This window comes from Elephas maximus, chromosome 1, assembly GCF_024166365.1.
Source record: "Elephas maximus indicus isolate mEleMax1 chromosome 1, mEleMax1 primary haplotype, whole genome shotgun sequence".
NCBI lineage: Eukaryota > Metazoa > Chordata > Mammalia > Proboscidea > Elephantidae > Elephas > Elephas maximus.
Genome location: NC_064819.1, coordinates 97,700,491 through 97,716,970, shown reverse-complemented (window position 1 = coordinate 97,716,970; position 16,480 = coordinate 97,700,491). Strand labels below are relative to the sequence as shown.

The 16,480-nt window shown below is 42.1% G+C and overlaps 1 protein-coding gene across 2 annotated transcripts in view; it reads right to left on the bottom strand.

Annotated features, from left to right (window-relative positions):
- BLTP3A (bridge-like lipid transfer protein family member 3A) overlaps positions 1 to 16,480 on the bottom strand; it is a 91,661-nt gene that overhangs the window by 32,593 nt on the left and 42,588 nt on the right. For both annotated transcript variants that reach the window (XM_049889050.1, XM_049889130.1), the window contains exons 5-8: positions 6,405 to 6,594; positions 5,945 to 6,085; positions 5,332 to 5,502; positions 3,849 to 4,041 (exon numbers count right to left, since the gene is read on the bottom strand). In XM_049889050.1, the coding sequence (XP_049745007.1) occupies positions 3,849 to 4,041; positions 5,332 to 5,502; positions 5,945 to 6,085; positions 6,405 to 6,594 (695 nt within the window). The remainder of the gene's footprint in view (positions 1 to 3,848; positions 4,042 to 5,331; positions 5,503 to 5,944; positions 6,086 to 6,404; positions 6,595 to 16,480) is intronic.

Genomic DNA, 16,480 nt, shown 5'->3' with positions numbered 1-16,480 from the left:
TATATACTCTAAATGGGTGAAGTGTATGGTATTTGAATTATATATCTCAATAAAGCTATTTAAAAAGAAGAGTCAATTTTCACCTCCCTGGGGTGATACCACCCCAAGTGAAAATGCATGATCTATGCAAAAGGGCAAATATTGTATGAGACCACTAGTATAAGCACTCAAGAAAAGGTTTAAACACAGATGAAAACATTCTTTGATGGTAGGGAGGGAGGGAGAGGAGAATTCACTAACTAGATAGTAGACACGAATTATCTTGGGTGAGGGGAGGGACAGCGCACAGTACAGGGGAAGTCAGCACCACTGGACTAAACCAAAAGCTAAGAAGTTTCCTGAACACAACCAAACACTTCGAGGGACAGTGTAGCAAGGGCAGGGGGCCTGAGGACTATGGTTTCAGAGAACATCTAGGTTCACTAGCATAACAAAGTTTATTAAGAAAATGTTCTGCATCCCACTTTGGTTGAGTGGCATTTGGGGTCTTAAAAGCTAGTGAGCGGCCATCTAAGAGGCATCAATTTGTCCCAACCCACCTGGAGCAAAGGAGAATGAACTCCAACAACACAAGGAAAATACTAGCTCGTGAGACAAAAGTGGCCACATAAACCAGAGATTCCACCAGCCTGAGACCAGAAAAACTAGATGGTGCCTGGCTAGCACCAATGACTGCCCTGACAGGGAACACAATAGAGAGTCCCTGATGGAGCAAGAGAAAAGTGGGATGCAGAACTCAAATTCTAGTAAAAAGACCTGACTTAATGGTCTCACTGAGACTGGAAAAACCCCAGAAGACATGGCCCCCAGACGCTCTATTAACCCAGAATTGAAACCATTCCCGAAGCCAACTCTTCATACCAAGAATAGACTAGACTATAAGACATAAAATGAAGAGTGTGCTTCTTAGTTCAAGTAGATACATGAGACTAAATGGGCAGCTCCTGTTTGGGGAGGAGATGAGAAGGCAGGGGGGATAGGAGCTGGTTGAATAGACATGGGAAATCCGGGGTGAAAGGGAGGAGTGTGCAGTCACATTATAGGGATGACAGGTAGGGTCACATAACAATGTATGTATAAGTTTTTGTATGAGGAACTAACTTGAGCTGTAAACTTTCACCTAAATCATAATAAAAAATTTTAAAAATGCATGACCTAGACTACTGGAGGGAGAGGGTGCTCCCTCAACTGGAGTTAACTGGAGCTAAAAGAACAACAAACTACATGAACTAAACATATTAAAACAGGATCTAGAACTGAAATCAAATATAATTAACAATTATCAAGATATTTAATTGAAAACACATAATCATATATTAGACATAAATGATAAATAAGGGCATATAAATGAGTAATTAAAATTCTCCAATGAGCTGGTGGAAGAGGGAAGCTAGCCTTCAGAGAGAGAAGGAATTTTTCGTTCACAGGCCTTATCCTGAGGGAAAATAGTTAAAAACAGGTAAGAGATACTCTTTTTTTCCCCATCAATCGCCAACCTCCTCTCTGAAGCCTGAAGTGTAAGCTCTCCAGTTTGGCTTTATGAGCCAGTACTGTGTCTCCATCGTCGTGTAAACCTTCACCTGAAACATGAGAAAATATTTAAAAGAAAAAGAGAGAGAGAGAGACAGTGCTACCCCACCTGAAGCCAAGTTCACCACAACAACCTAGTTTTCAATCATTTCACCGCTAACACCAAGGGAGAGGTGAGCGTATTAGTCAGAGGCTCCAGCATCCAGACTATAGCATTCCTTAATGAAAAAAAGTAAGTAGGTGTAGCCTTCAAGAAATTTCTAGAGCAGCAGTGTCCAAAAGAACTTTCTGTGATGATGGACATGTTCTGTAGTCTATAAATTATACTGAGTACTTGAAGTATGACTAGTGAAAATGAGTTACTGAATTTTTAATTTTTTTATTTAATTTTAATTTAAATAGCCACATGTTAGTGAACATTACCAAAAGGAGCTCAAGGGCAGTGCTGTCCAACAGAAATATAATAGGAGCCACATAAATAATTTTAAATTTTCTAGTAACCATATGAAAAGAAGTGTAAAAAAAAAAAGTAAACTTTAATAATTTAAACCAGTATATCCAACCACCATTTCAACACGCAAACAATATGAAAATAATTATTAAGGTATTTTTCAAGTATTCTTGTAAATTACAAAATCTAGTGTGTATTTTACACTTGCAACACATTTCAAGTGCCATTTAGTCACGTGTGTTTTTTAGTCATGTGTGACTAGTGGCTACCATATTAGCCAGCGCATCTCCAGAGAATCTCAGAGCCCTTTCCATACCGTCTAGTTCTCACTTCCCCTTTCTCCCCAAATCCAAGGAGATGAGTCAAAGTCACAATAACTCTCCCTGCTCTTCGCCTCTTCACAGGGTCATACACCACACTTGGGTAAGGTAGGCTGGGAGTTGGCCCCCTATTCAAAAGTGTCTCCTCCAAAACTTCCTCAAATTCCACCCAGTAGATTAATTTGGTTTAATAAATAACTTGGGGGAGATGGAGGTGGGAGGAAGCCTACAGTCATTTACATCTTAGTGTAGATTTTAGGACCCCGCCACCCCTCACCCAGCAATACGATGAAACTCTCAATAATGTGCTTTTAATACATTTAATCTCTGAAGAGATTTAAAAAAATAAAAGCCTTTATGGTAACACCTGGAAGAAACAACCAAACAAAATAATAATCATTTTAGCCAAGAATTTCCAAAATGAGTGGCAAACGAGTAAGCAATTGATTTCCTGTAGTGGCAACACAATCTTTGTCCTGTCACTGCTCCCTTCTGTCCTCTCAGACTAGGGCAAGTAGAGAGGGGTTACAGTCACTTCAAGACCAACGAATTCCCAAGTAAGACAGGCAGTGCTGCCTGATGCCCCAGGAAGAAAAGAAAATAATAGGTAGCTCCCTAAAAAAACTGAGTCTATTTCTCATTAAGAGGCAAACACAATTTTCAGAGAAGACAGGACGCAATACAAAAATCTAACATAGCGGAACATCTAAGACTCAAACAGCTGAAATCAAGAGCTGGTGGCAAAAGAGACTATACTATAGACAGAACACAGATGGAGGACTGAAAGAATAAGCAGCAGAGTAATAATATTTAACATATGCCTATAATTAAGGTCCTCCAAATACAATGTATTATCTCGTTTGAGCCTGACAGCAACCTAAGAGGTAAAAAGTGAGATATGATTAACTCAGTTTCACAAATGAGAAAACTCAAAGAGGCTAAGCAAGAGGTTAAGTGATTTCCTCAAGGCTCATAAAGAAAAGAAATGAGTCAACTCCCTTTTTCATTCTGAATAAACGTTTATGTGTAAGTAATACCCACGCACTAATGAACATAAGAGCATGTCAAGAACACTGCATAACCCCTGCCTGGGAAGAGCACGCTTGCACACAGTCACTTTTTAAATTGACTCAAAAATCTGAAAACCCTGAGGTTTCCTAGAGTTGAATTTACTTTCCTAAAAGTTTACACCAGCGCTTCTCAACCCCAGGCAAGCACTGGCACAACCCAAGGGATTTTGGGGAGAAGAAAAGAAGTAAACACTGCTTGGCTTTATTCGTGAGATTGTGATTTAGGGGGGCTCGGGGCAGGGCTGACATCTGCATTTTGTTAAGTTTTACAGGAGGTCCTGCTGCACCCTAAAGGCTGAGTAGCACTGCCTTACACTCACAGAAAGAGCTACCGCAGGAACGCCTGTGACTAAGGGAAGCCAACCAAAGTACTCCCTGGTGGCTCTTGAGAAGAGCCTTCTTCATCTCCAAGCTTTGCCCAGAGCTGAGGAGGAGTGATGTGGACCACCCAGACTGGGCTCAGGCCTCCCAGGGTACCTGGCTCTCGGGACTGGCTGTCATCACAAATGTGCAGGTCCAGGCGAGAGATGAACAGATGATAGGAGGGCTCTTTCACGTCAAATTTCTCAAAGTACTGGCTGAGGCGGCTGCTGCTGCTGTTGCTGTTGCCCTGGCTGCCACTGAACGCCTGGGCCCAGGACTGCTGGGCGGTGGGAGCAGGTGGGGTGATCTACATGCGACAGAGAGAAAAAGAAGAGGTCCAGACCCTGAGAAGCTCCTGTGCATGCTTCCTTCAACATTTAATCCAGCCTGAAGAAAACCAATTTGGCAAGATGCTCCTCCCCTCTGTTTGCCTGGTAGCTCACTTAAGGTCCATCTCACCTAAATAACCCAAACTCCAAAAAACCTTATCATAATTAGTTTAATAACTGTCAGAGGACCGATCAAAGGTTTGAGTTGCCCTTTAAATTCTCACTCAGCTGACTGGTGCTGAAAGACCTTGTCATGGATTGAATTGTGTCCCTCAAAAATATGTGTCAACTTGGCTAGGCCATGATTCCCAGTAGTATGTAATTGTTCTCCATTTTGTGATCTGATGTAAATATCCTCCAGTTTGTGATATTACATAATTATCCTCCATTTTATGTGTTGTAAATCCTAAACCTCTATGAGGCAGGGTTAGTGTGTGGTGTATCTTAAATCACACCCTTACTAGAGGGTGTGACTCAAGTCACAGCCATACTCAAGTCACACCTTTTATCTTACAAGAGATAAAACGAAACAGAAAAGCAAACAGAAAGGGACCTCACTACCACCAAGAAAGAAGAGCAGGAACAGAGCGCATCCTTTGGTCTTGGGGTCCCTACACTGAGAACTTCCCAGACCCAGGGGAAGACTGAAGTCAAGACACATGGAGATCTCCAAGGAGTGGAGGGCCCACAGTCACTGAAAGGCAATAAGGCCCTTCCCCCAGAGCAGACAGAGCCTTCCCCTGGAGCTGGTAGCCTGAATTAGGACTTCTAATCTCCTAAACTGTGAGAGAACAAATTTCTGTTTGTTTAAGCCACCTACTCATGGTTAGAGAAGCACAAGATAACCAAGACAGACTTCCTCCAGAAAGTCTTCCCTAAATGCCCTCTTTCAGTCTGGGCAATTAGCTGCCTCTCCCTTTGTGCTCTCATGGCGTAGTATTTACCTTCATAGCCGCACTGATCACCCCATACTGTAAACTTGTTTACGGTCCATTATTCAAGTCACCGAGTGCCCCAAGGACAGGAACAAGAGGCTGATTCCACTTGTCCTCTGCAGTGGTGAGCACCATATGCCTAACACACTGGAGCCACATAATGTACAGGATAAATGGGTAAACCAGAGGTGCAGGCAGAGCCTGCACACACCCACAAGTGTGTGTCAGGCCTCCCGGATAAGCCAAATGAAGACTAGGCGACACCTGTGTTGGCACTAATTGGCTCTGGCCTACCATTTCCCCGCCCGACCAGAAGTGTGTTTTGCCTCTGACCTGCACAGGCTCAGGAGCCAGGCTCTTCCTTTGCTGGGCCGCCTTCTCCATGGCCTCACTCAGCGACTCTGCATACTTCATCATGGCCTTAAGCTGTGAGTCAGTTAGCACCCAGAGCAGATCATCCAACAGGAACATCAGCTTGGAGGAGATCACGTTGCAATCTTTGGTCTGAGGGGCCCACAGAGAACACAGGGTTCAATCACCTTGCACCATTTCAATTCCTCAAAGTCACTGTTGTCCACTCAATTTCAGAGATGGCTTTCCGCCCCCAGTACATGAAAGGAAAGTATCAAACACTTTGGAGAGCAATTTCTTACAAAACTACTAAAGTTTTCTGTGATCGGCGAGAAGCAGCAATAGTTAACTGCCAAGTGCCTATGTCAGTGTCCCTGTGCATGGGGGGAAATTGTGGTTTCAAAAATGAAGATGACAGGGAGGTGGAAATGCTCTCCCACTGCTGGACACTGTACAACAATGAACTGCAGGCCCTGACCTTTCAACTGTCATCCCAGGGACCAGTAACATTTAAAAAGATGAGGGAACACCAACTCCCAGGCTGTCTAGGAGAATGAAAAATAGACATTTTCACGTGGATGGAGAACACACTCACTCTTCTCTTGAGGGCTATTTGGATCCTGCCTTGGTTGGTAATAAGCCTCAGTGGAGTGGTGACTGGGTCCTGATCACCATTGTCTGTGGCATCTGCCTCAATTCGAAGTGTTTGCCAAGTTATTTCCTTAAATGTTAAAACCTGGAAGGAGAGGAAGTAAAATTCCTTAGTGCTATGGATGAAATTCACCAAGAGGCAGGAAGTCCAAGGCAAAAAGACTGGCACAGCAGAGACTCCCACTGTGCTCAGCTGGGATCCCAACAACAGAAGACAGTAGATCAAAGATCCATAACTAAGGAAAGGACATAGTGGTAACACTGGACAGAATGATTCTGGGTAGGACCCTAGGAACGGGGGGAGCACTAGGGGAAATTCCCAAAGGAGGAATAAAATCCTTTAAGAATTAGTCCTACTTTGAAACCCCTCCTCGTTTCCCCCTTCACAGTGCTAGGGCTGTCACCTCTCCACGGTGGGGATCAGTGATGCGGGTGAGGCGAAGGTCACTCTGCTGCCAGTTTGGGTTGACACTATAGCCCTGGAGCTGCCACAACTCAAAAGAGGCATGGAAGGCCTTGGAGTGAATCTTGATGGTGATTGAATTAACGATGATGAACATCCCCTCTACCACCTTCTCGGCAAAGCCATACTCACTGTAACAAATGAGAGAGAACAACGATCAGAATCACATGAGACTTTCTGCAACTGCTATACTGGAAGACACCAGGCTAAGCTATTAACAGTGCCTGTCTGTGGATGCTGGAACTGGGGTGATTTTTTTCTTTATTTCTCTCCTCCCATTTCTATTTTTAATATATATTTTTTAATTTGGATGGGGGATAACTCCCAGCTACCTTACCCAAGTGTACTATATGACTCTGTGAAGAGGCAAAGAGCAGGCAGAGTTATTGTGACTGACTCCTCTTGGACTTGGGGAGAAAGGGAAAGAGAGAACCAGGTGGTATAGAAAGGGCTCTGAGACTCTTTTTATAATTTCTAGACTTTTTTTAATAAATGATGATGCAGTACTCTTTCTAATGGGAACTGGTTTTTGTTGTTTTTCTTTTTGAAGAATGGAATAGAAGAGAAAGAGCTGATCTGAAAACACTCTCCCTCCTGTTAGAATAAACTGATGTCTTCTTATAACCCAAGAACTAACTTAATAGAAATTTGGACACTGCCTGAGAGGGGAGGTCTAACTAAAGGAGGAAACACTCAGGTTCTATAAAATCTTCAAAAACAAAACATCTCTGCAAAGGTAGTGGAAAGAGGTGACAAAAAGTTTAATGTTGGGACATCTAGCCAAGAATAGTCCCACCTCTTCTCTGCCAAATGCTTCCTACAGTGCATAGCTGTACTACCACAGTAAGAGGCCAGAAGTGGCAAAAGGAAAGGAACGAAGGACTTCTGAAAGTCTTTCTGGATGTGGAAAACACAGATACTCTTGAGAGGTAAGTGGAATCACTTCCCAAAAAACCAAACCCACTGCCGTCAAGTCGATTCTGACTCATAGTGACCCTATAGGACAGGGTAGAACTGCCCCACAGAGTTTCCAAGGAGCACCTGATGGATTTGAACTGCTGACCTCTAGGTTAGCAGCTGTAGCTCTTAACCACTATGCCACCAGGGTTTCCCGCTTACTAATACAAGAGATAAAAAGGAAGTCTGGAAATGACAAATTGAAGAAAATATTTACTTACAACTTACATCACAAAAGGCTAACATCCCTAATATATCAAGAGCTTCAAAAAAATCAAAAAGAAAAAGAACAGCCCAACAGAAAATAGGCAAAACAATGGGCAGCATGCAGAAAAATAAGTGCAAATAGATCTTAAACATAAAATGATGTTTGGGAATTAGTTTCTGTTTATGGTGAAGGGAAGTTTAACATCGATTAAGGGAATGCTTGCACAGTATGATTAATGTAATCTGTGTCACTGAGCTATACACCTGAAGGCTGCAATGCTGTGTTACATACAGTAGAACCTGAGAAAGCTGACACCTGTATAAGGTGGAAACCTGTCAGAGAAGGAAAACTCAAATATTTTCCACTAATAAAGAGCAACAGAGAAGTGGTAAGACTGTACCCTGTCAAAGGCGAAATGAGGCAGTCTCGTCAAGTTATAGTTCTCATAGGTTTCACTGTGCATTTATATACATAGGTAAATCAAACCACATTGCCACTGAGCCAAATCTGACTTATAGCAACCCTACAGGACAGAGTAGAACTGCCCCATACTGTTTCCAAGGCTGTAAATCTTTTTTTCTTTTTTTTCTCAACTGTACTTTAGATGAAGGTTTACAGAACAAGTTTCTCGTTAATCACTTAGTACACATATTGTTTTATAACATTGGTTAACAACCCCACAACATATCAACATCCTCCTTTCTCAAGCTTGGGTACCCTATACCAGCTTTCCTGTTCCCTCCTGCCTACTATTCCTTGCTCCTGGGCTGTTGTACCCCTTTAGTTTCATTTTGTGTTATGGATCTGTCCAATCTTTGGCTGAAGAGTAAACCTCAAGAATGACTTCATTACTGAGCTGAAAGGGTGTCCAGGGGCCACACTCTCAGGGTTTCTACAGTCTCTGTGAGGCCAGCAAGTCTGTTCTTTCTGAGTTAGAATTTTGTTCTACATTTTTCTCCAGCTCTGTTAGGACCCTCTATTGTGATCCCTGTCATAGCAGTTGGTGGTGGTAGCTGGGCACCATCTACTTGTACTGGACTCAGACTGGTGGAGGCCGTGTTGGATGTGGTCCATTAGTCCTTTGAACTAATCTTTCCCTTGTGTCTTTAGTTTTCTTCATTATTCCTTGCTCCCAAAAGAGTGAAACCAGTGGAGTATCCTAGATGGCTGCTCACAGGCTTTTAAGACCCCAGACGCTACTCACCAAAGTATAAAGTAGAACATTTTCTTCATAAACTATGTTATGCTAACTGAGCTAGATGTTCCCCGAGACCATAGTCCCCACACCCCTCAGCCCAGCAATTCAGTCCCTCAGGGAGTTTGGATATGTCTGTGGAGCTTCCAGGACCTTGCCCAAGGCTGTAAATCTTTAAAGAAGAGGACTGCTGCATCTTTCTCTCATGGAGCGCTTAACCACTGCACCACCAGGGCTCCTAACCTAAACCCATGGAGCTGATGCTGACTCTGAGTGACACTATAGGACAGAATAGAAATGCCCCATAGGGCTTCCAAGGCTGTATAATCTTTATGGAAGCAGGCTGCCACATCTTTCTCCTGCGGAGCACCTGGTGAGTTCAAATTGCTGACCTTTCGGTTAGCAGCCAAGCACCTAGCCACTGTATCACCAGGGCTCCTGTGTGTTTGTGTGTATATATATATGGAAACCCTGGTGGCACAGTGGTTAAGAGCTACATCTGCTAACCAAAAGATCGGCAGTTCAAATCCACTAGGTGCTCCCTGGAAACTCTATGGGGCAGTTCTACTCTGTCTTATAGGGTCGCTATGAGTTGGAATCGACTCAACGGTAATGGGTTTTTTATATATATACGTACACACACACACACACACACATATGTATTATATATATGTGTACATATGTTTACCAAGAGACATGTACAAGAATGCTCATAGTAGCACTATTCTTTTTTCTTACACATTTTTTAAATTTACATGCAGAAAAACGCATTCTTTGTGGTGTACAGTTCTATGGGTTCTAAAAAATGCAGAGTCATGTATCAACCACCCTAACCATGATACAGAACAGTTCTATATACTTAACAGCCAGAAACTAGAAATGAATCAAATGTCCATCTACAATAGGATGGATAAACTGTAGCATATTCAACCAATGAAATACTATACAGTAATGAGAATGAATGAACTAAAACTATATATAACAACATAGACAACTCTCACAAACATGATGTTGAGCTAAAGTGTTGTTGTTCTTGGGTGCCATCGAGTCAGTTCCAACTCATAGCGACCCTATGCACAGCAGAGTGAAACACTATCCGGTCCTGAACCATCTTCACAATTGTTGCTATGCTTGAGCCCATTGTTGCAGCCACTGTGTTGATCCATCTCGTTGAGGGTCTTCCTCTCTTTCACTGACCCTCTATTTTATCAAGCACGATGTCCTTCTCCAGGGACTGATTCCTCCTGATTATATGTCCCAAGTACATGAGACACAGTCTCACCACCCTTGCTTCTAAGGAGCATTCTGGCTGCATTTCTTCCAAAACAGACTTGTCCATGGTATATTCAATATTCTTTGCCAACACCACAATTCAAAGGCATCAATTCTTCTCTGGTCTTCCTTATTCATTGTCTAGCTTTCCCACGCATATGAGGCAATGGAAAACACCACAGCTTAGGTCAGGCGCACCTTAGTCCTCAAGGTGACATCTTGGCTTTTCAACACTTTAAAGGTCTTTTGCAGCAGATTTTCTCAGTGCAATGTGTCTTTTGATGTCTTGACTGCTCCTTCCACGGGTGTCGATTGTGGATCCAAGTGAAAGGAAATCCTTGACGACCTCAGTCTTTTCTCTGTTTATCATGACGTTGTTTATTCGTCCAGTTGTGGGGATTTTTCTTTTCTTTATGCTGAAGCGTAATCCATACTGAAGGCTGTGGTCTTTGATTTTCATCAGTAAGTGTTTCAAGTCCTCTTCACTTTCAGCAAGCAAGGTTGTGTCATCTACATAACGCAGGTTATTAATGAGTCTTCCTCCAATCCTGATGCCCCATTCTTGTTCACATAGGCCAGTTCTTGGATTATTTGTTCAGCATACAGATTGTATAGGTATGGTGAAAGAATACAATCCTGCCGCATACCTTTCCTGACTTTAAACTATGTAGTATCTCTTAGTTCTGTTTGAATGACTGCCTCTGGATCCATGTACAGATTCCTCATGAGCACTTTTTAAGTGATCTGGAATTCCCATTCTCCGCAATGTTATACATAACTTGTTATGATCCATACAGTCGAACGTTTTTGCATAGTCAATGAAACACAGGTAAACATGTTTCTGGTATTCTCTGCTTTCAGCCAGGATCCATCTGACATCAGGAATGATATCCCTGGTTCCACGTCCTCGTCTAAATCTGGCTTAAATTTCTGGCAATTCCCTTTTGATAATACTGCTGCAACTGCTTTTAAATGATCTTCAGCAAAATTTTGCTGGCATGGTATATTAATGATATTGTTCAATAGTTTCTGCACTTGGTTGGATCACTTTTCTTGGGAATAGCCATAAATACGAATCTCTTCCAGTTGGTTGGCCAAGTAGCTGTCTTTCAAATTTCTTGACATAGACGGGTGGACACTTCCATCGCTGCATCTCAATTGGCATTCCATCAATTCCCAGAGCCTTGTTTTTCACCAATGCCTTCAGCACAGCTTGGACTTCTTCCTTCGGTACCATCAGTTCTTGATCATATGCTACCTCCTGAAATGGTTGAATGTCGACCAATTCTTTTTGGTATAGTGATTCTGTGTACTCCTTCCATCTTCTTTTGATGCTTCTTGTGTCGTTTAATATTTTCCCCGTAGAATCCTTCAGTACTGCAACTCGAGGCTTGAATTTTTTCTTCAGTTTTTTCAGCTTGAGAAATGCTAAGCGTGTTTTTCCCTTTTGATTTTCTATCTCCAGGTCTCTGCACATGTCATCATAATACTTTGTCTTCTCAAGCTGCCCTTTGAAATTTTCTGTCCAGTTCTTTTACTTCGTCATTAGCTAAAGTAGCTAAACACAAATGACTACATACTATAGGATGACGTTTACATAATTTTAAAAAACAGACAAAACTAATCTATGGTGTTTGAAATCAGGATAATGGTTATTCCTGGGGGTGGGCAGAGACTAGAAAGAGTACAAGCAGGCATCTAGAATTCTGCAAGTAATCGGTTCTTGATAAGTTAACTTTGCATAAAATTACTGAGCCATAAACTTATAATATGTGCCCATCAATGTTACACTTCAATATAATTTACAAAAACATACAGAAATACCATAAAAAATCTTATCAGGCTGGGCAAAAACCTTAAGTTTCATAACAACATCCTCTACTGGCAAGGTTCTGGGAAAACAAGCACTCTCACGCATTGCTGGTGTGAATGCAAAATGATACAATCCTATGGAGGAGAATTTAGCAATGTCTATCAAAAAAAAAAAATTTTTTTTTTTTTTTTTAATCAAATTACAGGGGCCCTGCACTAGACAGAGGCAGAGCCAAGATGGCAGAATAGACAGACGCTTCCGGCAAGCCCTCTTTACAACAAAGACCCGAAAAAACAAGTGAAACGAGTATATTTTTAACAAGCTGGGAGCCCTGAGCTTCAAAGGCAAGCTTAGAAAATGATCTGAGGGACGGAGGAGGAAGAGACCATTCAGAAACGGAGAGGAGTTACCCGACCTGAATCGCGGGGAGCCCTCAGGTGCCATTCCTGGAGTGGCGGCGGAGGCGGGCTGGTACTAGCGTTTGGACGCAATTTTCTCAGGGAGAAGCAGCCAGTCATACAGCCTACTCACACCTCTGGAACCTGAGGAGAACAGCGCTCTTGGCAAATGCTAAGAGCTTGAGTATATTTTAATGCCCCCCACAAACTGGCTTCAGCGGCTAAATTCCCTAGGCCAGAGATAGGCACTGTTGAGCACCTAGAGCCATCCTCCTGGCCTTGGGGAAGGAAAGAATTTGCATTTGGGGGAAAAGATAATTTGGTAGCTCCATTAACCAGGGGAGCTCAGGACAGAACCGGCTCCTGTCCAGGCATAAACCATCTGTGAACTTTGAGCACCTTTCCCTCTGCATGGACCTGTGTGGGCCTATTTCAGGAGAATAGGCCCTTGTCGGCAGGCTCCAACTGTTTCAGCTGTGCGGTGGAGACATGGGTATTTGATGTTTGACATTCCTTTGCCTATTAAACAGAGTCCTCACCTACCAAATCAGGGACCTAAGGACTGGTACCTCCACTCATGTCACGCAGCCACCCATGACAGGGGTCCAAAGATAACTGGTACTTCCCAGTCCTTACAACCAAAAACTTTGGGTGCCTATGGTCCCTCTGCAGAACCCACCCACCAGCATGCTCTAGGGAACAGAGACGTGTTTCCCTCAGAGACACTGGGGGGTCGGTTCTCAGCCCCTGCCTTGTTCAGAGCATAACCCCCTGGTCCGGACGGCTTCACTGCAGAATTCTACCAAACTTCCAGAGAAGAGTTAACACCACTACTACTAAAGGTATTTAAGAGCATAGAAAAGGACGGAATACTACCAAACTCATTCCATGAAGCCACCATATCCCTGATACCAAAATCAGATAAAGACACCACAAGAAAAGAAAATTATAGACCTATATCCCTCATGAATGTAGATGCAAAAATCCTCAACAAAACTCTAGCCAATAGAATTCAACAACCTATCAAAAAAAATAATTCACCATGACCAAGTGGGATTCATACCAGGTATGCAGGGATGGGTCAACATTAGAAAAACAATTAATGTAATCCACCACATAAATAAAACAAAAGATAAGAATCACATGATTTTATCGATTGATACAGAAAAGGCATTTGACAAAGTTCAACACCACTTCATGATAAAAACTCTCAGCAAAATAGGAATAGAAGGAAAATTCCTCAACATAATAAAGGGCATTTATACAAAGCCCATAGCCAACATCACCCTAAATGGAGAGAGCCTGAAAGCATTCCCATTGAGATCGGGAACCAGAAAAGGATGCCCTTTATCACCACTCTTATTCAACACTGTGCTGGAAGTCCTAGCCAGAGCAATTAGGATAGATAAAGAAATAAAGGGCATCCAGATTGGCAAGGAAGAAGTCAAAGTATCTCTGTTTGCAGATGACATGATCTTATACACAGAAAACCCTAAGGAATCCTCCAGAAAACTACTGAAACTAATAGAAGAGTTCAGTAGAGTATCGGGATACAAGATAAACATACAAAACTCAGTTGGATTCCTCTACACCAACAAAAAGAACATTGAAGAGGAAATCACCAAATCAATGCCATTTACAGTAGCCCCCAAGATAAAATACTTACGAATAAATCTTACCAGAGATGTAAAAGACTTATACAAAGAAAACTACAGTTCACTTCTGCAAGAAACCAAAAGAGACTTACATAAGTGGAAAAAGGTGCCTTGCTCATGGATAGGAAGACTTAACCTTATAAAAATGTCTATTCTACCAAAAGCAATTATTTAATTCAATTCCAATCCAAATCCCAACGACATTCTTTAATGAGATGGAGAAACAAATCACCAATTTCATATGGAAGGGAAAGAGGCCCCGGATAAATAAGGCATTACTGAAAAAGAAGAACAAAGTGGGAGGCCTCACACTACCTGATTTTAAAACCTATTATATCGCCACAGTAGTCAAAACAGGCTGGTACTGGTACAACAACAGATACATAGACCAATGCAACAGAATTGAGAATCCAGACATAAATCCATCCACATATAAGCAGTTGATATTTGACAAAGGCCCAAAACAGTTAAATGGGGAAAAGACAGTCTTTTTAACAAATGGTGCTGGCATAACTGGATATCCATCCGCAAAAAAATGAAACAAGACCCATACCTCACTCCATGCACAAAAACGAGCTCAAAATGGATCAAAGACCTAAATATAAAATCTAAAACGATAAAGATCATGGAAGAAAAAATAGGGACAACGTTAGGAGCCCTAATACATGGCATAAACAGTATATAAACATTATTAAGAATGCAGAAGAAAAACTAGATAACTGGAAGCTCCTAAAAATCAAACACCTATCCTCATCCAAAGACTTCACCAAAAGAGTAAAAAGACTACCTACAGTTTGGGGAGAAGTTTTTAGCTATGACATTTCCAATCAGCGTCTGGTCTCTAAAATCTACATGATACTGCAAAAACTCAACTACAAAAAGACAAATAACCCAATTAAAAAACAGACAAAAGATATGAATAGACAGTTCACTAAAGAAGACATTCAGGTAGCTAACAGATATATGAGGAAATGTTCACGATAATTAGCCACTAGAGAAATGCAGATCAAAACTAAAATGAGATTTCAACTCACTCCAACAAGGCTGGCATTTATCCAAAACACACAAAATAATAAATGTTGGAGAGGCTGTGGAGAGATTGGAACACTTCTACATTCCTGGTGGGAATGTCAAATGGTACAACCACTTTGGAAATTGATTTGGCACTTCCTTAAAAAGCTAGAAATAGAACTACCATATGATCCAGCAATCCCACTCCTCAGAATATATCCTAGAGAAATAAGAGCCTTTACATGAACAGATATATGCACACCTATGTTTACCGCAGCACTGTTTACAACAGCAAAAACAGGGAAGCAACCAAGGTGCCCATCAATGGATAAATGGATAAATAAATTATGGTATATTCACACAATGGAATACTACGCTTCGGTAAAGAACATTGAGGAATCTGTGAAACATTTCATAACATGGAGGAACCTGGAAGGCATTATGCTGAGTGAAATTTAAAAAAAAAACAAATTAGTCAGTTGCAAAAGGACAAATATTGTATAAGACCACTCTTATATGAACTTGAGAAATAGTTTAAACTGAGAAGAAAACATTCTTTTGTGGTTACAAGAGGAAGGAGAGTGGGAGGGTGCAAGAGGGGTATTCACTAATTAGTTGGTAGATAAGAACTACTTTAGGTGAAGGGAAAGACAACACACAATACAGGCGAGGTCAACACAACTGGACTAATCCAAAAGCAAAGAAGTTTCCTGAATAAACTGAATGCTTTGAAGGCCAGTGTAGCAGGAGCAGGGGTGTGGGGACCATGATTTCAGGGGACATCTAAGTCAATTGGCATAATAAAATCTATTAACAAAACATTCTGCATCCCACTTTGAAGAGTGGCATCTGGGGTCTTAAACGCTAGCAAGCAGCCATCTGAGACACATCAATTGGTCTCAACCCACCTGGATCAAAGGAGAATGAAGAACACCAAGGACACAAGGTAATTATGAGCCCAGGAGACAGAAAGGGTCACATGAACCAGAGACTACCTCATCCTGAGACCAGAAGAACTAGATGGTGCCTGGCTACAACCAATGACTGCCCTGACAGGGAACACAACAGAGAACCCCTGAGGGAGCAGTAGAGCAGTGGGATGCAGACCCCAAATTCTCATAAAAAGACCAGACTTAATGGTGTGACTGAGACTGGAAGGACCCTGGTAGTCATGGCCCCGAGACCTTCTGTTGGCCCAGGACAGGAACCATTCCCGAAGCCAACTCTTCAGACATGGATTGGACTGGACAATGGTTTGGAGAGGGATGCTGGTGAGGAGTGAGCTTCTTGGATCAGGTGGACACTTGAGACTATGTTGGCATCTCCTGCCTGGAGGGGAGATGAGAGGGTAGAGGAGGTTAGAAGCTGGCGAAACGGGCACGAAAAGAGAGAGTGGAGGGAGGGAGCAGGCTGTCTCATTAAGGGGAGAGTAACTGGGAGTATGTAGCAAGGTGTATATAAGTTTTTATGTATAGGCTGACTTGATTTGTAGACTTTCACTTAAAGCA